We start from the raw sequence: 26183 nt of genomic DNA on the forward strand, positions 1-26183 counted from the left end.
CGTAAGAATTCAAAGCGAACGTGGATACCTACGTATCGACTACGGTGAGCCATATCGTAGAGAAAGTGAAGCCGGTAGTGAATGCAACATGCGTCGAGACGTGACTCGGCCAATGGTTTTGGAATTTAACTTGATATTCTAAGCCGCGGGATGCAAATAATTATCAAACATAAAATGACGTTACGCTAGCCAACTGGACTCGCGTCTCTGCAATCACCGACCGGTATTATATTTCCTTGCAGGAGAAATGCTATTTGCATTTCAAATGCTTTGACCTTTTCGAATCTATGTACTGTAGCAATTTCTGCTTAGCTGGATTCGCCGTTGGCGATCTTGACTGGGTCATACTGCTGTCGAAACATGTACACCGGGTCAAAACATTCCAGAATTCTTGTGGTGGATCGACGCTCCGTATAGTGTATGGACAGCACGCGTGCTGCTGGTTCTTAAGGTGTTGCTTTTAGAATTTACCATTTAGCGCTTTCATGATTCGTATTTAACCCTCCTACATTGCTTTCCTTATTTTTAACCAAATCTCATTTTTGTATCATTAGAAAATTTCTTTACTTTCAGGAAAATAAAAAGAAATATTTATCGATATTTTCACGCCAAAGATTTTCTTAAAACATAATACAGCGAAAACGAGATTGAAATGAAAAGATTCTCATTAAAGTTAAATTACTTCGTTTGAGAATTAAATATGAAGAAGCAAATCCTTCTAGATGATCTAAGATGATCTAAGATGTTTGCTTCATTCTTGCAAAGTAAGTGCTATATCAAAATTTAAATTATTTATTTTCTTTTATGATTCGTGCTTCTTATGTTCAAATAATAGACAGTTTTTTCTTTTGAATATTTATTGATATTTAGTCATAAGAACAACCTTGCTCTTAATTAAATTATTCCTGCCCCCCTCTTTCAGATTAATCCGCTGCGAGGAATTAATTCATAAAAGTGTTGAGTATTATATTGTTTTATTTTTCTTTTATTTTATTTTCCATATGTATTAACATGTATGTGCATTCTTTGAATTATGTAAAAGATAAGTTTGACAGTATAATTGTATACTATTGATTCTCATGATTGAAAGTAGTGTAGATGAGAAATATTGGAGAATATATTATTTCTTTGCATTCGAACTGAACGAGGAATTGCAAAATCTAAGTTCTTGGAATGAGATAAGATTAAGTAACACAGATTGTATAGTAATGATACAAGCTTAAGCAACACATAATTAAGGTGCTAGTGTGAAAGATGTGTCTTCCTATTTAAATTTCATCAACATACAAGCATCTAATGTGGCAATAAAGCCGTTAAAAATATAAAAAGTACACGTACAACAACATTATAAACTATATTGTAAATGCTGTTCAGAATCATGTCTTTCCGGTGCAGTTAATATATGCAATTTTACGTAATAATATGCAAATATATTATAGTATGCTAAATTACTGCAACTTATCTCTATTACGGATTTTACACTTCTATGCTTTATTTTCCCAAAAATTAAATATGTGTGCAAAAAATATATAACTTCCACTCGGAAACCTATAATCCAACATTTATTCATACGAAAGAATATAATTATTATTATATTATAGTCTTTTAATATACTATATTAAAAGGATATAGTTATATTATTATAGTTATTATAAGAATATAGATATTATAAAGAATATTATATTATAAGATTATAGTTATTATAGTTATTATAAAAACTACAACTACAATAATAGCAAAACTATTTCTTACAATAAAGAAATTGAAAATTATTTCTGAAAAGAATGTCTACATTACGTGTCGCATATGACAGATATATATTATTTCCTTAAGCATAAATTAATAACGAAATAAATTATACGTTACCAATTCTTAGAAATGTTTTATTAGAATATGTTCAGATACGTATGTTCCATTAAAATGTGCACGTAACAGTGATTTATAAAATTTCCCGAACGACTCATCTGAATGTTCGGGAAATATAAATCAACGCATATAAGAAATTAGGTCACATTTCCCGAATGTACATGAGAAAATATAAGTGCGTTAAGTATCGCTTAATATAACACATCAGGGTAAAAAAGGTCGAGAGGTCTCATTCATATCGTCGAATAACAAGATTTAAATGCAGAAACTAGTAAAAACCATGAAGATGTAATTGTTAATTTTAGGCGACAAATATTACAAATAATTTGTTCGAGATTGAGCTTTCATGCAATTCCAATCTTATTCCTCCTATCCTTATTCACAATATTTATAATAAATTATATTTTATGCTTGTATTCTTCAATAACTTAAATAAACTATCTCTTAGTATAGCATAAATTATATGTACTTAAATTTACAATAATTCTTTTTTTCTCCTCTTTCATATTTTCATAATACAAATCTAAATAATATTTAATAAAAAAAAAGTTGTCCGTTTGAATGGATTTATAAAAATATTAAATTATATGTAAAAGCGTAAATATTTAAATATAATATAATTAATTCTAATTGTTAGTGTAAAAAAATTAATTTACTAATGACAAACTAACGCGTTTCGTTTCTATCAGTTGATTCATTTTCTTGAATTGTTCAGAAACACGATATCTTAATTGCTCTGCATTACAGCACTAATATGAAGTTGCAATTTAATCATTGATCAATAAAGCTGAGAGTCAACGAGCAACTATAAGGTGACATTATGAGGTAAAAGATCAAATTTCCAACATATAATTGCAAACAACAAACGGTGATGCAACGTTCGTTTGTATACTTGATATTCACTCAATAATGGAAAACAAATTTTTCTACGAATTCGTAGTCGTAAGAAATAAATAATTAAGGAACAATAATTTTTAAGATATTGCTAGATTTTTTAAAGAAATATTTAAGAAATTATTCACAACTTCATTTTTTAACTATATTTATCATCAAATTAACACAAAATTTTTGTCGAAGTAAACATACCTAGAAATTTGATAAGAAATTTAGAAAAATGAAAATATTTGAAAATCATAAGCTAATTTGCGAGTTTTATAGACAATTTGGAAAAATGAAAATCTTCGTACCGTTGAAGAAAGTTCGGGTATTAAATGATTTTCTGTACAGAGTATCACCTCAGGGGCAGATTACTTATTCAAGGTTTAACGAGGAAGCCATCGCCCATGTTGCAGCCTAGCAAGTGTAATCGATGATTCACTCCCCCCTCCCTCCCGATTTGTGCATGGCCTATATTGCGTTACGTAAATACTGCAAGCAAGTTGGGATCTATAGATCGTTTCGTGAGTCGTGGCGAATATTGGAAAGAACCCTATGTTTGCCCTCAACATTGTCTTACCAAGGGTATATTTTCTCCTTGATTTCAATTTAATACGGTACATAATACGAACATAGCAAATCCTTTCTTTCTGAACAGTTAGTCGAGAACGGTTATAGTAGGAAATAGCAATTGTATAGCCAAAGAATGCTAACGATATTAACATTTATATTTTTCAGAAAAATATGGAAATTAAATCCTTCAATATTAAGAATTGATTTATTATATAAATATGCATATTTATATTTCTTCGTTATATTGTACAATGACTACAATCATCAGGTTCTACATTTCATTTTTATGATTTCGAATTTTTATAATCATATGAAAGTACTATTAGAATGATACAAAATTTAATATATTATTGTTAGACGTAATTAATTTTTATGTAAGTACTATAATAAATACAATGGCGAGCAAAGTTTTTACAGTCTAACAGTATATTGCTATTTGTTAAATTAATCACTAATGCAAAATATATATACATCCTGTATATTAAAACTTGAAGAAGTGGAACGAAATGGAAATGTAATAATACGTCCATAACGAATTTATAACAAATTCATTCATCTCGATATGGAAGTGCAAAACAAATAATAACGCTATACTTTACAAGAGATATATTATAACGATTAATAATATCTTACAAGAGACAAGGGCTGCTGTTAATGAGTAAATGGTATTTGGTAATTTCTTAAATACTAAATAATTACATTGTTTACGTGTTTTTAAGGGAATCTACGAGTAGCATTATCAACATTATCTACAAACGTGGAAGGAATTTTTAATTGTTTAATATAAATCTGGATAATATAAACATAAATACTTAAAGCGACAGAAAATTCTTTCATCCGTTTAATATTGCCTCCTTACAGGAAGTAATAAGGAATTTAAAAGGCGAAGTATTTCTAAAGATAACTGAAGGGTGATCGAGTCTCGTTTTGTAAATGTTACGAATTAATTACAATTGCAAATAGAATTAATTGCATGTTGAGTAGTATGGATAGTGTTGTGCGTATCCTATCTACGTATCGTAAAAAGTAAGAAAGGAGGAAATGGTGATTTTTCTGTAAAGTGTCTTTTCTATAACGGAAATAAGTTCACGCACATTTGAACCAAGAGGGAAGGGTATCCACGGTGGGAAAATGACCGTGCTGTACTCGAGAATTGCTTTGATATGAGGTAATGCGCACCGCAAAACACGCAAGACGTGTTACGTAATGTTTAAAGTGTGTACGAAGTTCTGGTGACCGGGTATATCGATATATATTTATTAACAAGCGATCGCGGCTAACAGTTTCCGCTAAGAAGAAACTATTCCTCGCAATTCGCATAATTTGCACCGAACAAGGTGAATTTTTTTTTTTTTTTTTAATGCTTTAAATTGGAAATTATCGCGTCGCATTAAAAAGACAAATGGATCTACTCGCTCGAATATTTCCACGATCCATTAGTCTAACGTAATTTGAAAATGACGAAGCAAGAAGAAAACGTTTGAAAATGATGGTTCATACACATAAATATCAATTGCTTCGTAGTACTATGAAATCACTTCTAAGTTTTTCTTTAGAAAGATTGGTATTTTTCTTACGTAAGCGGATGTGTTAAAGGTAAGTTCACTACGATTCACTTATTTTTCATTCATTCATTCAAAAATTTGCAGATTCAGTAATGCAATATGTATTTTAAAGAACAATTAAATTAGGAAAAGATAGTTACTTTTCAAACTTATTAAAATTCTTCAACTTTTACAATAATTTTAAGAAAGTAATTTCTTTTACAAAATTTAATTAAATAAATATCGAATCCAAAGAATTATGATAGTAATCACTATATGAAATCATTTATAATACGTAAGAGTAAAAATTATTTCGATTACACAAATGGATTTTTACACAATGAGACTTTATTTGCCTATCAAATAATGGATGGATAAGGTCTAACGTAGAATAGAAGTGGCTAACGTGTATGACAAGCATGACAAACATATTTATGATTATGTTTAGGTGCACGGGTGTGTCTACTAGTTTCTTGAAAAGGAAGGTCAGTTGTTTAGTACGCCTGTACAACAAAAGCACATACGGTAGTAAACTACTGCTAGTTCCTACTTTCTCTCCTGCAGGCTTCGTCATTAATGAAAGAGACCTCCCTATTGCTGTGTTAAAAGTGATCGACAGATTAATCTTACCGTCGAAAAATCATGCTAACGAGAGAAGTTGGGAATAAATGTTCGTTCCTTAGATTTAAATTATATAACTAGTCAATGTGTGTTATAATCGCGGAAGAATAGAAATAACGCTAATTATCCACGTAATGGGTTATTGGTATGTATTAGTAAACAATGAAAAAATCGAATTGGAATTTTTCTGAAAAGAATCTTGCTGTTAAATTAAATGCAAACGGAACTTGCCTACTTAAGTGGTCTTGAGGAAAGAAGTTAAATCACAGATTGTGTATTTTAAAACATTTATACATATGCTGATACTATTGAACGCGCATAATTTATGAATAGAGTTTTATTATTTACATGATTGTCACATTTTTATATTATTAAGTTGTAAGTAAAGTTTTTGGGAGAAGACATAATAATAGAGAATATGAAAATGACATTTAGATCAGAAATATTGTGTGATTGTTCTCAAACAAATTTTGATATCAAGAATTTGAAATAAAGTTCACTGTGAGGCTTTTTAAGAAACGAAAGATAATTTCGAAAAAGTGTCAAAGTAAATGCAAGTTTATAAATATATCATAAGGAAGATATAAATAGTTTGCTCTACTTGCAGAACTCAATTACACGTATTGTGATATATTCTAAAATTACTGATTTATAACGACTGATACAGTAGAATAAAACAATTTAATACAAATCGAAGATTTTCAGGAAAATTTTAACATTCTATGCTTCATCTTATTCTTAATATGTAAGAATTAACATATAAAACGAATTTTTGTTCGTGTATTTGCACGATCCACGAAATCTTATATTCTACAGATCTAAATATGTATAACGCACAATAACTTTTATTATTAAATAACTAATTGCGTTTTGATGTATAAAATAACATGCTATCTATCATAAATAAATTAGTACCTAAACTAAATGTCTGATTAATCTATTAAGAATCAACTCTATGTTAATACAACATTTTCTTTGTTATTTCTTTTTAGTCATTTTGCATGGAATTCATTTTTTAACATTCTCACATTATCTAAAAAAATCAAAGAATTTTCTTAGTATTTTTTTCGTTCTCATCTCTCCCTTTACTTATATTCTATAATTTAAAGAAATTGAGATATTTATAGCGTTATCATAAAAGATATAACTTAGAAAACACGAAGCTGGCACCCCGCTGGAGGTAGCCACCCACATGCTATATTTATTTTATTTTATTTTTTTTTTATTTACCAATGAGATATAACACTTTACCAAATGTCCTTCAGGACAAATTGTAAAAACCAAAATAAAATAAAAAAAAAAATTTATAGCGTTATAATGATCTACTTTTCTTAAATCATGAAAATTTTCTTGTGTTTCTGATTTATGTAGTATCTATTGTGAAGCATACATTATTCTAATAAATTTGGTATACCTCGAACAATATGCAGAGTATTAACAAACTAGAGCAAGTCAAGAATATACAACAAACTTTTTTCATATAACGCTTTGTGTTCGAAAAAATCGAGTTTGGAAATTTGTCAAGTATTCTTGAACTTGGGTTATTCTGGACTAAACAAGAGTAAATAATTGATAGAAGGTGATTCTGCACCTGAAAATAAGATGAAAATGTAGAATAAAGCTTTTTCATAAAATACTTTCTTCCCAAGAAAAATTAATTTGAAAATTTACTATGTGTATGTACCAGACGAGTTCTTACCAAACATGTTCAAACTCTTCTTGAAAGCGAGCCTGAAACGGAAGAATTTTATTTTACATCTTTGACTTATTCTCGCGTGTAGAATAACGTTTTGTTAGTTGTTTGCACATACCTAGCTGGTAATTAGCTAAGTTTAAGTATACTTAACAATTTTTCAAACTCAATTTTCCCGAAAACGAAGTGCCATATGAAAAAATTGTATTCTATATTCTTGATTTGCTTTTTCATGTAAGTTCACCTCCTTTTGCTTTGTACCATTTACACCATAATACACCATTATTAAAACTTCAGTTTAAGACTAATCAACATCCAACTATTCATTTCAAGTTTATCTACCCATTGATATATGATGATCGGTTCACCACTATCAGCCCTCAGAGATTATGATTTAAAGGATTATTGATACGTGCATAAATATTAATATATATAATATGCCTCAAAAGATTGAGATGTTACAATATAACCAAGTAAAAGATTATTCTACATGCAAAAATAACTTGAAAAGAAGAATAAATATCTTGCATTTAACTATCGTTCACAAAAGAATCAAATAACAAAATTTGGCAATTATACATAGTACATATCTGTACGTACACTACTGTTCATGATTCACAGTACATTTAAAATAATTTTGTAATAAAATTTCCAAATTATATAATACATATTGTTCATGCAATTAATAGATATTAATTTCATTTTGCAATTACAATATCCATTTATACTTATTCTAGATGATTAACAATAAGATTTCCATGAATTAATAGAGCGAATAATTAACTTTCGATGAAGTATTTATTTCAAATTTACAAACATTTATTCGAAACTCAATTTTTTAAAAACGAACTGGAACGGAAAACTTAATTCTATTTCTTTTTATTTATTCCTGCATGTAAAATAAAGTGCAAGTGCACTCATCATAAGATACGTGTATAGTGCAACAAAATCGAATGGGTGAAAGAACTGCAGCAATCGTGCTGCAATATGCGCTATGCGCCTCGTAGACGATGATATAACGTCGTGTCGCCTCTTATCATCTACGCGTGCACGAAAACACATGCATGATATGTTTTTACTCTCGTGTATGTGTTTCATGCGATCGGCGTGAACTATTTGTTACGCATGCACTCTGCATCATGGTCGGTCAACCTAGCTTATCCTTCTATTACGTATGACACGTATACACATGAACGTACATGTATATAAGACCGGAACATGGATATGGCAAAACATACGCGACCGATACATATTTTGTAGTTATGTATACAACGTACAGATATGCTTAATGATATAACAAGGTTTCATGTACGCTTATGTACGTATGTACACACGTACATTAAATATTTTTATGAATATATGAATATATAAATATATATTATTGTTTACATTAGAAGGTTATCTTACCATTAGTACTATTATCGATGCTATTATTATATGCCAACGTATTACCGATAAATGTACATGTTTTTTATCTAATGTGTCAGATGATTAATACAACTTGTTGAGTTTCTACGTGTATGTCGAATGGTTTATATAGATTTTATGTTAATTATGCCAGATGTTATATAGTTTTAGGTTTATCCTATAAATGATAATGAATGTAAATTAAATAGATAGGAAACGGAAAAAGCTATAATAAATTTTGTCTCTCAATTATGTTGGAAACAAATTTCAGTCACAAATTTAAACAATAATGCACTCAGATTTGTGTCTTCTTCGAGTAACTTTCATCACTTAATTGTATATTTATCGATTAATTATTTAAAATGTTTTATCTGTATATGATACGTCACTCAAGCCGCTATACACAATGCTTCGCGATTGCCATCACAATTTTAATCGTTTAGATTGGATCAACTGTATCAACTAGTATTCGAGTTACGATGACACATGTGAAAATCGATATAAATCGACAACTTAAAATCGATCTAGTTGATACAATAAACGACTATATAATAGATTTATTTTCATTTATCTTCATTTTTATTATAATTTTAATATTTCTAAAATAATACTTTTTTACTAATTTGTAAATCGTTAAAAATGTGCTTTACGTATCTTATTTAGAAAATAATCTAGAACGATTTTCATATGTTTAAATTATACACGTTAACGCTAATACTGTCTGCAGAAAATGCACGTTCGTGAAAAATGAGATGTCGCGATGTCCGGTAGCGGGGATAGTTGCATCGCGTTAAACCCGCGTACGCACAAACGAAAATGACGCAAAGTATCAGCTACGGACGATGATTGATGCTTAAAAACATATCGGTGTAGTTAATGTACGATGTTTGTCTTATGTAACACCGTGGTTTTATTTGCTTTTGAATGTTTCGCGTCTGATGAGATACAAGTCGAACAAGCCCGAAATGCATCGAAATTTCGTTTACATTTTACCAGTCACATTATCTCGCCGCTGATAATCAACTAATCGATGCATTTACATGTCCTACTTACGGATCTATTGTAGACGCTTGTTCGCGGAGTTGCTAGAAACTTACGTGCGAAACTAATCAAATCGAGCTATTACAATATGTATAAAAAAAAACGACTATATTAGAATTTGAAAATAAGTACATTCTTTTTTATACGTCGGTTATCCACGAATACTTATTGATATTTGCAACGATCTTGTTCAGTGATTGTTTCGTTCATAAAAGGTATCAAAAATGCTGACTTACCAAATGCATAAAGTGTTACCGTCGTGGCATTGCACATGTGACAATACTCGATCCGATAAATGACACACTTAAACAGAGGGACACTCACCTTTAATCTATTGGTGAACTATCATCGCGACTTCTGCACTTGATAACTGATGCTGACACTTAATTTTCCGGTAAAAAAGACAGTTGCGGGAAATCGGAGTTTAGAACGCGCGCAAGCACTATGCGACAGCAAACACTAACGTAGTCTCGCAGATTGCCGCCTGGCCGGTAGAGCGCCAGAATTTCGGAATGCTTTAAAAAACTATATTCCTTGAGATGGCGACACCTTCTGACAGAAGCCGTAGCCTGGATTGGATCGTGAATCGATATTCTACTCGAATGGAATTATGGGATTGCTATTTTCTCGCTCACTGAAAACGCGCTAAACAAATTTTGCATTTGGCCCACTCATACTGCATCATTTTCTTCCAATCAATTAACAACTAGTTCAAACTCTAAGAAGCTAACGTATGTGGAGTGCTTTCTATCATAATTCCAGCTTAAACAATTCTCTTTTTATAAATATAGGAAAAATATATAAAATTATTGCAAAATTTCGGTTGATTGGAATAAAAATCATACAAGAAGAGCTATATTATAAAAATTTAGCGTGGCTATACGCAGATTTATTAATATATATGGATACATACCAGTTGAATATAATATATTAAATTTTTATTCGTCATGATAAATTTTTTTTTCTGATTTCTTTTATTAAACCGAACAGTGGTGAGTGTAGTAAAACTGTTAAAGGATCACAATTAACGGAAAGGTAATTGTGAAAAGCTTTTCCTACGATATGCAACTTCAGTGGATTTATGTTAAAGACGTATGTATGTCTCTATTATTAAATTTTCTTATGAAAAATCAAGATATTTATTTTTTAACAAATTTAAAAATATCATCTTATTTTATACTTAATATTTATGGATATAAAATATATGCAAACGCAAAAGAAAATTTTACTTGTTTTTAATTTTTTTAAACGTGAAACAATTTTCATAAAATTAAAATAATATCATTTTAGTTTTATTAATTCTTTATTTTATTATATATTATTATTATAGTTCAATATATTACAAATATATACAATATACATAAAAATATACTTTATGCTTGTAATACTGGTCTTTCGTGTTTGCCCTCTAAGCCATCATTAACAGACGAATATCCAGTACCACCCTGGAAAGAAGTTAAGGTTATTCTTCTACTTTGCTGATTTTTTGTGTTTTTTCTGTTATTCTTAATAATTACCCTTTGAAGAGGTATAATATCTGCTTCAGTCAATTCTGTACTATCCAAAGGATTAATCCAATCCTTCCTAATAATTTTTTCTATACACTCCATTGTAACCACATCACCACTGAAAAGATCATAAGATATTTGTTTATGTCCAATATGTAACAAATAATACAATACGAAAAACATTAAACAGTAAAAAAAATCATACGTTGTCCTTATAACTGCACATGGTACACTGTTACTTAAAATATCATGTGTAATTGGACACATATATCTTGCTTGCTTAACAATAAGAGACTTTTTGTCATCTGGATCTTTTACTTCAGTAAATTTCACAGGAATAAGATCTTTTATTTTCAATGGTTTTCCACTAAGAGGACAATATATCGTCTTATCTGGCTTTTGCAATATAGTTTCTTTCGCCTCTGGTGTCTTAGATGGAATCCAAAAACTTGGTAACATTTTATCTTTACCATTACTCATATTAGAAACCGAAGAACCAGATTCTTTGGCTGCAATTTGACTTCGAGAAACAATATTCTTCTCTCCTTTTAAAAATTTTTGCAATTTCTGTAGTTCTTCATTAGCACTTTTTTCATTAGATTGCTCCTTGAAAAATTACAAACATTGATTGTAAAATATTCAATAACACTTTCATTTATACATTTTTACCTCTTCTTGTTGTTTTTGTTTTTCATACTCTTTCAATTTCCTTGCGTATTCCTTCTTTTTGGTTAAGACATATTCCAGTATTGCTTCTTTGTCAAACAAATAACCATCCTTTCTGTAAACATAAGATTTGAAATCTAATAAGGTAATAATATGCTAAAATAAAATATAATATGAAGATTATAATGCAATATACAAACGTTACGACAGGATTTCTGCAAGGTTGTAACGTGAGACAGCAGCAGTCAAAATCCTTAACCGAATCTTTTCCCACTCTTTGTGTATTTGTACCATAACCTGAAGCTGCTGCATCTTTTCTTTTTTCGTGATAAGTATAAACAGCACCAGCAGTACAATTTCTCGCGTGCCGCGTCATGTTTTGTTTATTGATTTATTTCACCTAACCTAAACTTATTTTGTTGCTATGTATCTAGTTACCAACAAAGAGAAAACAACACTAACGTTTATGACTCATCGCCCTCAGCGGCCAATTGCTGAAGATGTTCCATGTTAGCACGTATATATATAAGAACCCCCACCCTAGAAATAAATTTTCTATGATTTCACGCTACAAGAGCCTATTTCATTGTATGGTTTTAGCACAAAAGAAAGAGGAATTAATTGTTTATTATATTTTTTTAGAGAAGAAAAGAAAATCTTTCTTTCCACACAATAATGGATCACTGGCCTGATGTAATAACTTTAATATATTCTCTATACACGATAACCTTTTAGATTTAACATTAAACTTGCTTTCCTCGCGATAATATTTTTGTTATAATAAAACCTAAACTTCATTTTAATAATAATTTCAGTAGTTAGTAGACTGTGAATAATATTTCTGACATAATGTATATAGTTTGCAATGTGTCTGTCTACAAAAACAAAAAAAAAACGTAAAACTTTGTTGACTTTATTGTGATGCAATATTTTGACTTATAGTGCAAATATTGCATGATATATAATGACAGTTTTCACAAGATAAATCATTTAAATTGTCATTTAAATGCATGGTATTCAAATCACATCAAGTAGAAATTGCATAAGTAAAATATTACCTTTGAATTTTTAATAACATTATGTGTAGCTATAAAGGGACATACTGTACATTTAATACATGATGTTGAATATATAAAAGAAAGATTACAGAAGAAGGATCATGATATTTAATGTTATGTTTGCGAACCTAATGACCCATATGCTAGAAATATAGGAAATATAAGACAGAACAGAAGTAAAAGCATTGCAAAGAAAATGTCTAAAAGCAATAAGTACTGAAGAAATACATGTAGGATATTTATTCGGAGAAGAAATGAAGATAGAGACGATAAGAAGATATCTCTTTATAAGAGAGATAAAGAAGATATTTAGATTAAAGTACACGAAATACAAAGAGACGATTAAAACGTCAGAAAACGTACCATATAAGTAAATTTGTCGATCGTATTGCACATTTACTGTATTAGAGAAACATTTTTCCATAACATTAATCTCTATATGTAAAACACTTTGTGCAAAACATTATTCTATGTTCGATATTAAAAAATTGGATTACCATTATTTTTTGAACACAATTAATATAATTATGGTATATTTGCGATGATCAGTTCTGGAACATATGCTTGGCACAATGTTATAGAACACGTTAATATTGGAAATATATATGTAAACTCCTTAGCACTTTTTTCTCACGGACAGAGCGACCCTCTTAGGGTTTTACGGACAACTATTTTTTGAGACACTTTTTTCCCAAACGGACAGACAGAGAGCAACATCAGAGACAGACAAGAGCACAGAATAACCATTTAAAATTTTGAAGATTGACATAGAAAAATCGGTAGCTCAGGACGTTGAAAATCGATTCTCGATTTTCAGACTTCAGAATCGATCACCTGAATTATCTCCAAAATTTACGATCTTACATATATTTCCAATGACAAAGGAATAAACATAATCCATGCAATAACATCTTTACAAACAAACACTATAATGGTGGTGCTTTGTTTCGCCTATTAATTAAAAGTTATCGTTGTTAAATCTAATAATGTGCCCTAAATTTGTCAATAGGAATATTATAATTAAAGTTGAGATTTTTTGAATCATTGAATTAGGTGAGAGCACCTAACAGTGACCCCAATACGTTTTTGAAATGTTTGAAATTGCTTACTACAAGTATTTTCATTCGATTAGAAATATATTTACAGTAGGATGGAAACCTGCCGATATAGTTTTCTTTCGTAACGTCAGAGTCGTAATATATCATCACTTAATAAGGGGCTAGCGCCGTTGTTGGGAGCTACAACATAACATAATAAAAAGTAAATATCACACGAACATATAAGAATACTTTAAATATTAAGAAAGTGTAGATTATTACTTGCATTCAATGCTTCTTGATCTGTACCCTCACCATCTATTATCATAGCTGGATCAAAGTTTAAATTTAAATCTGATGATATATCTGTAGTATCGTTGGTTATGTTTTTATTCGTATTATCAGATGTGTTGAGGTTTCCAATGGATTTTTGAATGCAGAAGGAACACTTGGTGGATCACTGTTTCCACCGCCTGGTGTATGTGGTGTAACGAGTATGAAATATATATTTAATAAATGATCTATGAAATACTATATATATTTATAGAATAATTCTGAGCTTAGAACATATTTGATAGTTAAGCAATTTTTTCATAGTATTAAGAGAGTCTAAAAAGTCGACGAATTTCGATGATTTATATTGTTATTTCCGTACAATTATTCATAGTAGACATGTTTATGCTTCTAGGTGACATTGCCTTTGTCATTCTCTCGCAGTTTTCTTCTTCAGTTTTAATACCAGTCAAGTTCTTTGCTGGTTTCCAATTTGCCATCAAATTTATCGTAACTTCTTCCACTTCTGCAATGTTTAGAGTATTCAAAATACTCCACATATATTAATCAACTTCTAAATCTTCTATTTATGCAGCTTTTCTATAAACAACAGAAGCAAAATTATATGGAACTTGAACGAAATGCGTTTAATTTTAAAATCAAACAAAAAATTGTTAAAAAATGACTTACAGTACATACAGGACATCGCCAAGGTCCTCGTTCACAATTTAACTGCAGGTATTTTTTTTTATTATTTAATTTATACTTTACAATTTATCCAGCTGGACAGTCGGTAAATTTTTCTAGCGTTGTTGCTAAATAACATGTGGATGGCTACTCTCAGTGGAATACCATCTCCGAATTTGTCTATTTTATTTCTTTAATGAGGTCAGTTGGGTGTTTTCTTTTTAATCTTCTTTCTATGGGAGTTTTGCTTGCTTCAGCAGCCAGCTGGTTTGGATGTGTTATCGTTCTTTTCTTGTATTGTTTTGCGTATCTACTGATTTTTTCTTTGACCATTGGTTCGAATGTTTGGTCTTGGGCTGAACAGTTCTTCGTACTTTGTAATGCCAAGTCTTGACCTTGCAGGATTTCTGTGTTGCCAAGCTGCTGTCAGCCAGCGACTAGTTCCTTTATCCTAGCTTCAGGGCATATCTCGTAATGGATGCACTAACTGCGAGTTGGTCGCCTTTAAAAATAAGTCAGTAGTTAATCGTCATCGTTGCTGGTTGCTAATTGCCATCTTTAGTCTTTACTCATTAGCGAATCGGTGTTGATCATACGTAGTCGTCATTTGTCATAGCTAATAGTTATTTATCATCTCTAGTTGCTTCTCGTTATCGCTGGTTAGTAGTCGGCCCCAGTTCTTAGCAATACTTTCAATAGCTATTTCCCATATTAGTGGGTAGTTGTTCGAGCTAACTAGTTTTATTAGTCAGCACACTACGTGTAAATGTCAATCAATCCCAAACGATCACAACGTTCAATCAACTACAAAGAATAAACAGTGATGAATGAAACTTTTAACAACATATTTGCTTATTTAATAAATAATAATTAAATACATCTTAAATATAATATATGATAAACTAATAAAAAATATAAAGCTAAATAAATAATATAGAAGCAACTAAGTTTAATTATTGCTATTATCTGTCTCGGATAGAAAACTAGAATCATGCAATAAAACAGGTTTTTGTAGCGTGAAACCACAGGGAGTATAGTTTGTTTGTAGTGGAAAATAAATTCTTATATATGCTAGTATAGAGCAAAAGTGGTTCCACAAATGGTGCTTCAAAATAAATGAAAACAAATCTAGTCATATAACCTTCACGCTGTGAAAACAATCCTGCCCACAAGTGACCATAAATAATGTTCCAATTCCAAACAAAGATACAGTCAGATATCTGGGCATGATCCTGGACAGAAGAATGACATGGAAACGGCACATCATAGATAAATCCAAACAATTGAAATCAAAACTAAAAAAATTCTACTGAATCATTGGTAGACGCACCAACTTAAACATGCAGAGTAAAATAATGCTATATAAAGCCCATGTTAAAACCTGTTTGGACCTATGGGATCCAACTATGTAGAACAGCGAGTAATTCTAACATAGAAATTCTCCGATTCCAATCAAAAACTCTAAGCACCTTGGTGTGTTACCAACGAAACAATACATCGCAATCTTAAGATACCCACAGTTAAAGAAGAAATATCGAAATTCAATAACAGATATAATATAAGAGTTAAGAACCATCAAAACCCATTAGTTACCCAATTACTTGACACGATGGATCATATTCGCAGACTACAAAGGCATTACCCTTTAGATTTAAGCATTAGATTCAAGTAGAATCAAACATTTTATAATCCAAGCGCCACCAATACCTGTATGCTAGTTTAAACCCCTGTTTAAATTAAATAAACGAATAAAAACAAGATATTTTTGATTTTTCTAAATTTTTAGGTGCAAATTTGAATACGCATACAAATTAAGTATAAAAATTTTATCTTATATATTTATTTCACAAAACATAATTTTTAAAGCCGAAATTGTAATTTACATTAATAATAATCATCGTTGCTTGTAGTAATTTTAATATCCTTATTTAATGAAAAAATATATTTGTTAGAAATATATATAGAAATGATATATTTACAATTCATATAAATACAATTTTATAATTGTTCATTTAAAAACGGTACAATCTTATTTATGTAAATAGTATTGATAGTTTGTGCAAAATATTTACAATCTTAGAATTATTGAGCAGTTCTAGGCAACTTCCTATCTTTACTTATCAACACTGTCGCTGTTAGATGAATCGTCTTTTTTATGTTTCCTATGTTTTTTATGTTTTGATCTCTTCTTCTTCTTTTTAGTTTTATATTTTTTGTCTTCGTCACTGGAAACTTCCGTTTCTGATTCACTGTCACTTGTCTCTGACCTCTTGCGTTTCTTAGATTTCTTCTTATACTTCTTCTCTTTGTGTTTCTTTTTGGTTTCCTGGAGTTTCCTTTTTAATTCCTTTTCACGTAATTCAGTCAAAGGGGTGACATAATTTTCATCACTGTCAGAGCTAGTACTGCTAACATCCAGGACAATTTCTTTATTTGGATCAACTTTAATAAAATTACGACACTGATACGTAAGATGTCCAGCATAACCACATTTCTTGCATGCAGGGCGCACATGCTCTTTATTTTGTGGAATTAATCTGGAAAGAAATTCTGGATCCATGCCTATAAACAAATATAAAAATATATAAATGTCAGTTTTCTAAAATTTTAATAGAAAAAATATTTATACATACATTTAACATTGAATTAAGAAAACTTAAATATAATATATTATAATACATATAATATATAACATATTACAATATATTATAAATATTATTAAGAAACAGATAATAGTTCACAATAAATATGGAATATTAACTTATTTAGTATTCACTGTTTAATATTTGCAAATAAACTCAATACTAACCTATACTTCAATATTAACCTTCAATATATAAAATATTTTTATACAATTAAAGGTTTTCAATCTGTTTCGTTGTCTTTTCACGATTTGACGTGCTTCAAATTTTCAAAATATATCAAACATTTGATATATGACAATATAAATTTGATTATAAACCAATATAGTAAAATCGTACGTCCTTCTTCTTGTGATTTTTGTATACGTATGTAAATACGTACTAATAGATATTAGTAATATCTAAATAGATATTCACGCCACCTATGCATCGCTTCATTGAATTAGATATTGGCGGGATATTCAAATTTAGAATAAAATAGAAAAATGTTTTGGCGCTCTTGCATAATTAAATTAACATCATTAATAAAATTGTACAAGTTATGTCACAAATTATTAGTAATAATAACTTTTTTTATACAACAGCAATAAGTTTAATAATAAATCGAATAGAATGTTACAAGCAAACTTTACAAATTACAAATCGTTTATTTATTATCTAATTTAGCGTAAAATTATTAAATTATAAATGAATAGTTTATAACTTACAATTTATAATTTATCAATTCTCTGATATTATTAGTTAATAAATTATTATGCAAGAGTGCCGTCATGGTAATAGTTTCATAACACGCATTACTATCATAAAAGTAGATTCGATAAGATGTAAGTAGGAAATACTAAATACCTTTTAGAATGAATTTATAAATTGTAGTTTATCAGATTCAAGCATATTTACATAATTAATGTACAGCTCTACCTCTATACTTCTATTTCTAACACCAATATCTACGTAATGTTATAGAATGTAAAAATGAACTATAAATACTTTTATTATCTATCATCGCGTACCACAGGGGTAAGTCGAACTATGTAAGAAGAAATCCTTTTATTACAACATTATAAAATCTACATTTACATAGTCTACGATAAAATACATTCACGAAATAAAGCGATGACTTTTTTTCCTTTTTACTTTTTAATGTCCGAGATCGCGTCGAGATTGACGCCTGCGAAAAATACATCAATGCGAAATACATTCAGTACAAAATAAACATATTTATATATTATATACGTCAATATACTACATTAACTAAGAAGTCTCGCATTGCTTTAGATTATAATTATATAAGTTATACGAGGCGCATGACACTCATCTACTTGACTAAACTAACACGATACATTGATCCTTTCTACGCTACACTTTTTTTAATTAATTTAATCTAAATCTCTTAAAATTAGTCGATGGTTAAATAATTTGGTATGTTTCGTCATGCAGACGATATAATGGACATTTATTCAGACACAACATCGATTTTATTTGTTTTTCTTTTTTTCCTTTTTTATTTTGATTAATTTAGATTACTTGTTAATCACTTTACGTTACACTAATGTTAACTTTTCATACGAGTATCGTAAACGAAGTATAGCCCATATAGAAGATTCTATAGGGACAAAAGTTTCAATTTAACACTTCGATTAAGACATATACGAAGAAAACGAGAAACTTTATTGTGAGTTTATGGTCCTCAGAGTTCCAAATATGATGACTTTCGGCAATCTCGTTCGAAAAGTCATAAACTTACCCAGACAGTCATTGCGAGTCATCATGAAGATTAATCGCAGCTTGTTAAGATTTTGTCATAACTTTAAAATCGAATTAACGAACGTTTTTTTATTTGCCAATTATTGATAATAGAAATGTTCTAATGTAATTACCATAAGTTTCAATTATATCAAATTGCAGTCTTCGTTTTTTCGCACTGACTACCTGAGTATCGTGAGATAACTAGTTTTATAAATCTTTCTTTGAGGTGTGTCAAATGCTTATATTATAATTATATATAGTTAGAAACGTTATAAATTCATATATGTATGTATAAACGCACTATATTATGTGTGCAAACAATTGGAAACTTTTGCGACAAAAATGTTTTTGCAAAAGCTCGCGGTAATAAAAGGTAGTCAATCAATAAGATAATAATTGTCGAAGTACATGATGTGCAATGCTGATATGCCATAGTACCTTAATTAAGATTTTATTTTCAATGTTTCTTTTACTTGCATATCGATATCTTAAATATTCTTTATCAATCGGAACAGAGATAGAAATTTTTCGAAACGAGACAAAAGGAACTTGCAGTAAAGAGTTAGTTATTTGTATTACAATATTTGTAATGCGTGAGATGAGATGTTTACATATTTTAATATTAAATCTTCGTAAATGCAAAATATAGCAAATAATGCATTAACTTTTCACATAAGATATAATTAATAATTCCAGTTAATTAACTCATGCACTACTCAAATATCTAAAACTTTAAAGGAATCATACTTTTTGAAAATAGAAGCAGTAATGTTAATGCAAAATATTTTTATATGAAAGATAAAAATTTGTTAACTTATTGAGTTAATTAGTTAAAGGAACATAGCACGATAGTTATATAATACAGCATCGGTATACTGCTTCTTATTTCGTAAACTGCACTATATCTACTTTCACCTACAATTAAGCTACACAAAACACAATAGTTGATTCCAAACACAGTTAATAGTTTTTAAATTTGGCGGTATATATCACGTAGCACCAGGTAATCATACAATGTAGTGGCATTTGCTATACTACGTACCACTCATTTTTGAAGACGACTCAAGGAATGAGATAACCTCTATTTGATACAAAATTGTTTACGTTTATTTATGTGATTTCGAAAACAAGTAATGCTACAATTCGCAGTAGCTTTTTTAATTGTTCGCTAACAACGTGTTAGTAAAATAATTTTTATTAATATGGCTCTTTCAATAATGAGTAGTGGAACTATTTCATAACAGAGATAAACTGACACGACGATATAAAACAGTAAACTGTGGAGTAAAATTTAATAGATTCCAACATTTCATTTTCTCTCTTCGCAATGAAACCATCGTTTATCCTGAAAATACGTATGTATTGTATAACTTTTGTACAAGTTAATATTTTTGCGTGAATATATCCTCGATGATATACATACATATGTTATTAAAAAATAAAAAGTTGCTTCTCCAAAAGAATAACTTTGGACGGACACTGCATAAATTGTAAGTGCGTTTCAGACAAAAAAGCAATTATAATAATTATATACGTGAACATAGAATATCGGAGGTATGTTTCCAACTTTTTTTACGACAAGCGATATGAATACGCATGCAGTGCCTGTCGATTTTTCTTATACGTGCGCTTTAACATGTTAATATTCGATATTAACGACTATTGTTAGCTGTCTGTTTATCTGCATTTTTTGAATGCTCGCATACTCACATATAATTCATACGCATAAAAAGACCACCTATATACGTGGTTAATATAGTTTCTCGATTTTCTTATTCTATAATGAACAACGTTAAATGCAAGGATATTAATATCAGCACGACGTAGTTAAATAATTCACGATGTAATGTTAATAGTAATATCTATCAACAAATATAAGTAGGAATGACGTTGTTAACCTCTACATGGATGATCCTTATTAAGAATATCAATATAACCTTATTCGTATGGATGAAATTTTACCTCTTGCGAACTTTGTTGTTTTAAATATTATCGATTCGTAATAATACGATCGTAATATTATTTATAATCAAATAATAATGCAAACAATAACCTTTTAACTTTCTATTTGATATTGAATATAATGATAATCAAAATTTCATTTCTCTAAATTTATCGTTTATATGTTTAACTTGATTTTTTAAATAAAGGAATATATCTTGGTAAAATATCATCCTTGATAGCCTTATGGATTGATAGCATTGGCTGTTGATGGTAACTTTTAAGGGATACTGAGTTCGATAATATTCATAAGATAAAAAAAGTAAGCAATAGATAGAAATATGTTTTCGCGATTAATATATGAAATTATTTAATATTAGAGACTAGAACGGAGGATAATTAAATAAATAATTAAACTAGTTAAAGTTTGAATTTAATTTTCGAAGATACGTAAAGGATGGTTCATACGATATCGTGCCTTGCATTATTTAAGTGCAATATATAATTTTTGATTTTAGGCGAAGTATATCCTATATATACGCACATTTATGAGTTCGTTAAAGAGTTATACCGCTAGAATTTTTTTTCAATAGAACAGAAAATTTTATGATCGCTACGCATCTTGTAATTGAAATAAATAGTTACCTTTTACTTATCCCACTTCACCACCATGTTATCTATTTCACTGTTAAGACCAACCCTTTAACAGTATAACCCGACAGAAACTCGGGTCAAAAGTCACCAAATATAATATATTAAATATCATATCTTAAATGTCATTATACGTAATATGATTAGTGATATTCATTCCTTATAAAAAATTGAAAGTAAGTATTTCTTAGTCATCTCATATCAGAAATGTAAGAAATGTTGAGAATAAAGAGTTTAATTCATAAATTAAAACGACGATTACAAATAAGTATTATCTTCCCTCAATTCGCTTTGGAATTTGTAATTATTCATGTCTTCGTGTGACAAATCCAGTTACGAAAATAAGTTATTTGTTTTTGAGATGTTGAATATTAATTATACACTTAGGTAATATGTTGGAAAGCTTCATAAAACGCAGAGTCGATCAGTCTAGCCTGCGAAAGCTTCAAATCATAATCGGAAATATATTACTACAAGCAAACTGTATTACGAATCGATTAAATGTTAAACTGAATTATTGTTTATTCTTAATTATTTGTCATTTTTTTTATACTGTCAAAGGGTTAGAAATCTATTTTACACAATGAAGTCAATAAGTCTATCCATTGCTATCGACTGTATTCAATTTATTACTAATAATTTGTCACTTTACTCATTTTTTTCACTTTGTTCAAATTAATCAAGTTATCTGAATCCAAAATATTTGAACTCAAACAACGCGAAACCACTTTGGCAATTGTTATTTAACTTGAAGTATCTTTTCATGTTTCTGTTCTTCTCCTTTTTCCTATCTTTGAATTCAAGTAACTTCATTACTCTGGACGAGACGCAACGAATAAGATTTTCATGATTTCAATTTTCAATATCATCTCTTATTTACCGGTTTTGTACGAGGTAACTAGTAAAATCGGACAACATACGGACTAGCGTCGAAGCTTGCGACGAATTGTTGCAACAGTCGCAGAATAAAAAAAGTGTATAATAAAAAAGCAGCCGGGAAAAGTAGTTACAACAAACTTTTTCCTGGTCCCATTTCTCAAACATTATCATCATCGGCATTTCTTATTTTCCACTCCTCTGGATTCTCGACATCCGATTTAGATGGCGACCGCTTCCGATGAAGTTGCCATAGCCAAGCTTTGTACTCGTAGTCGAACGATCTGAGTTTGCAAAACTTTTAGCAAAGTTTCTGCCCAGCTGGTCGTTTCAACGTCAATTTTCAATTTTGCACGAAATTCCACCGTAACGTATTAGAATTTCATTTTGATCTTCGATTCATTATGTTGGAAAAGTATTGTTTGGCAAAAATTGTCGCTTGATTTTTGTGTAGCTCAGAAAGAATGACAAATTTATTAACTTCTTACAATCATAATCTTGTTTTTAGCTTTATTTTTTTATGAAGTTGTTAAATTTTTGTTGGAATTAAAGGTAGTCGTGATTCGATAAGACTAAACTGTAACGTTTCTCGTTTACTAAAAGAAAATATGTTAAACATACAATGGTGTTTACAATTGTTTAAATGAAAGTGAATTGTATCTACCAAGATTTTGTTTTCTGACTTTTCTCATTGGTAGGAATAATTGTAAGTTTTCTTTAGAAAAGGCTTCGATCGAAATACAATCTTTTCAAAGTTTATCAAAAAATTACTAGCGAACACTTAATATATAATTGGAACATTGAAAAATTTTCGTGTACCTATTTTATCTTATAATAAAAATTTATTTTAATCATTATTAATTGTTGAAAAATATGGTATTAGAATCATAAATAATACAAACATAAAATGTATACGACATTATATTGCTATACATAATAAATATATATATTTTGCCAAGAATTGATATTTTATAAAATCTAAGGGCTCTATTATATAATAAAATATCGAAGCTGTGTATAAAACGCCAATTTGGTCCTCAAGTTAATGTGTGTTAATTTGTGATAGGTACAAAATACATTGTATCTGATTTTAAATTTCCAATAAAAAAATTTTCAGGTAAATATACTTATAAATAACCTGCAGTATACAGTTTTTGTGTTTGATTATGTAGAATAATTCTGAACACCATTATACGTACTGCTGAAAGTATAGTTAATGCTGTAACTTATATATATTATTTGAATTTAATAGTAATTTTTAATAATAATAAATATCAATCAAGAATTGATATTTAAGAAATGCTGGTAAAGAAAAATGCATGGAATAGATGTTTTGTATAGAAAAATGGTAGAAATTTATAATTGTTGGAATTATGCAAAATTGAAAATTGTAATATGCATTTACGCCTTGTTACTGAACAATCATACCTAAAATTGTGATCACAGATTGACAGAAGGCATGTAACATACAATATATTATAGATGCAGTCAGAAAACACGTCACTGCGGTAATTATCAGTTAATAAATAGAATTTGAAGACGAACTATACATGAGCTATATGTATATACAACGAATGCGTTTTATTTTCCTTTATAAATTTTGCAGTACGCTTAGAGTGAACAAACTAAAAATACATTTAATATCCTTAGAGTACTTGATATACCGATATAAGGGAAATATTAATAATATCTTTTTGATTTTTCTTCTCTTGTTACGACAAATTTCTCATTTTATGAAATATAAATTGTGTCTAAAGTATGATTGAATAACGAACATGAATGATTGTAACTTACTGTTATATTATATTGAAAACTGAATATATTAATAATATTGCAGTTAAAATATTTGTAAAGTTATATTCATATTACATTTCTTTGCTTGTGTAATTAAAATACATTCTCTTGCTTTTATAGAATAATACTTTGAATAGATTCTTGTCAAATTCACATTTCATTTCATCAACAAAGTCGTACTCAAAGCAATTAAAATAAATTTCGAATCGGGAAAGAGGCGACCGCAGAGTGGTTGTGAGGTTGCGCGACGCAGGTGTGGACCGGCGCAGCGACACTCTCTCATCGGGGAAATAGGATACGACCTCTCGCCGGCGATTTTTGAGGCATTGCTGACGAGCGAGAGGAGCAGGAAGGCCGTAGCCTCTGCGAGCTAGTTACGCTGCGGAAGGAGGCAGCGGAGCGGGTGAGGAAGCGGGATTCCCATCCCGAGAGGATCAACGAGGGCGTGGCGGTGCCCCTGGACACGCGCCTACACGGGGCGCGCGAGGGCCACCGCGACCTCCGATGGGGGTTGAAATTAGGTGCTCGACTCTCCAGCACCCGGGGGCCACCAAGCGGTCCGGTTGGGGATCCGGACGGCCCCCGGGAGAGGACGCGACGCGACATGGCAGCACATCGCGTCATTTGCGGACAGAATGTTGTGCGCGGGGGGGCCTGGTGTGTCGCCTCAGCGGTTCCCGGGCACCCCTCGATCGCAAGGGGGACGGTCATCGTGGAGGTTTTGGTCGGTTACCACGCCGCTCTTCCCCTTAGGAGCGGCGGGTGTCCGTGCGGATTTCCTCCACGGAAAAAAAAGAAAGTTAAAATAAATTTGGAAATTGATGTTTTTGAAAATAGTTTGCAGTAATATATCGGAGATAAGTTGAAGAACAGTTTAATATTTTTAACGAAATGCATTATATCGGAGAAAACTCGAAGGTACAAAACATAAACTGAATTTCTTTGTCAAAAAATATTAACATTTCACTTTGTTTTTATTCATTTACCCGTGTTTGCTAAACACAAAACTAACGAAGTTTACAGAATTTAGAATAATTCTCAGGATAAATGAAAACAAAAAATATGAGTAAAAAAATTTAATAAAGCTAAATGTTTAAATATTTTGAAAATTTGTCTGTTTCTGATAAATAATACATTTGATTGTTCAACTCAATTAATAGATGCTCTGTCATAGAATTGGCAAATTGATAATTCCTTTTAACTCTGATTTTCTTTTTATTTTTTGATTATCAGTCAAACGAGAAATTTGTCATAAAAAGTAAGATACTTGCAGTGCAATACGAATAATTTCTTCTTACAACTAGGATTGAAATATATTCAAGCTACCTACTTGTACGAATGAATAACATATAAACTGCTTTTTAGTGATAATATTGAAATAGTATAATATAGTATAAGTAATTCTTGGGTTTTAACTTTATCTTGTTTCCCATTCCACATGTGATATTAATCTATTATATATGATATTATGATTCAGTCGAATTTTCTTCGTCGAATAAAATGTTTTCACCTTTACTTCCCGATTTTTGATTCCCGAGCTGTTTTACTCTGTAATAACGTATCTCTCTTATTAGAATTCACATGCCATTCCTAATCAATTTTCTCCTTCTGACATTTACGAATTTCTACGTAAATTTCATTTTTCCAAAATGTCAGACCATCTTTATCGTGAAACCTTCTTCT

At 30.0% G+C, this 26183-nt stretch overlaps 3 protein-coding genes across 6 annotated transcripts in view; all 3 read right to left on the reverse strand.

The window, feature by feature from the left end:
* The window catches only part of LOC132904598 (protein cycle), a 112426-nt gene extending 102329 nt beyond the window's left edge, over positions 1–10097 (reverse strand). The window contains exon 1 of one of the 4 annotated variants that reach the window (XM_060955241.1): positions 9946–10097. Coding sequence is in view for 2 of the 4 variants with exons in the window: in XM_060955239.1 (XP_060811222.1) it covers positions 9858–9894 (37 nt within the window). In the remaining 2 variants the exon portion in view is untranslated. Of the gene's footprint in view, positions 1–7179; positions 7202–9857; positions 9910–9945 lie in introns of those variants that run through there. The other 3 variants (XM_060955248.1, XM_060955239.1, XM_060955240.1) reach the window with 3 other exon arrangements.
* Positions 10098–10773: 676 nt separating this feature from the next.
* Positions 10774–12256, reverse strand: LOC132904590 (nitric oxide synthase-interacting protein homolog). Its single transcript, XM_060955212.1, has 5 exons — positions 11996–12256; positions 11799–11910; positions 11335–11735; positions 11139–11247; positions 10774–11066 (listed from the first exon to the last, which is right to left on the reverse strand). The coding sequence occupies exons 1-5, from the start codon at positions 12169–12171 to the stop codon at positions 10995–10997; spliced, it is 870 nt and encodes a 289-aa protein (XP_060811195.1). The 5' UTR covers positions 12172–12256; the 3' UTR covers positions 10774–10994.
* A 4548-nt stretch (positions 12257–16804) lies between these two features.
* Positions 16805–17839, reverse strand: LOC132916380 (protein SREK1IP1-like). The gene is made up of 2 exons (XM_060976301.1): positions 17660–17839; positions 16805–17412 (listed from the first exon to the last, which is right to left on the reverse strand). The coding sequence occupies exon 2, from the start codon at positions 17408–17410 to the stop codon at positions 16964–16966; it is 447 nt and encodes a 148-aa protein (XP_060832284.1). The 5' UTR covers positions 17411–17412; positions 17660–17839; the 3' UTR covers positions 16805–16963.
* Between the last annotated feature and the right edge of the window lie 8344 nt (positions 17840–26183).

The sequence above is a fragment of the Bombus pascuorum genome, chromosome 2 (assembly GCF_905332965.1).
Source record: "Bombus pascuorum chromosome 2, iyBomPasc1.1, whole genome shotgun sequence".
Taxonomy (NCBI): domain Eukaryota; kingdom Metazoa; phylum Arthropoda; class Insecta; order Hymenoptera; family Apidae; genus Bombus; species Bombus pascuorum.

What these genes read in the sequence shown, in the direction of transcription:
- LOC132904590 (XM_060955212.1), bottom strand. Translation starts at nt 12,171, where the DNA reads ATGACGCGGCACGCGAGAAATTGTACTGCTGGTGCTGTTTATACTTAT. An exon ending in TGTGCAGTTATAAGGACAAC is followed by an intron (nt 11,248 to 11,334) that starts GTATGATTTTTT and finishes TGATCTTTTCAG; the next exon opens with TGGTGATGTGGTTACAATGG. An exon ending in ATATTATACCTCTTCAAAGG is followed by an intron (nt 11,067 to 11,138) that starts GTAATTATTAAG and finishes ACTTCTTTCCAG; the next exon opens with GGTGGTACTGGATATTCGTC.
- LOC132916380 (XM_060976301.1), bottom strand. Translation starts at nt 17,410, where the DNA reads ATGGATCCAGAATTTCTTTCCAGATTAATTCCACAAAATAAAGAGCAT.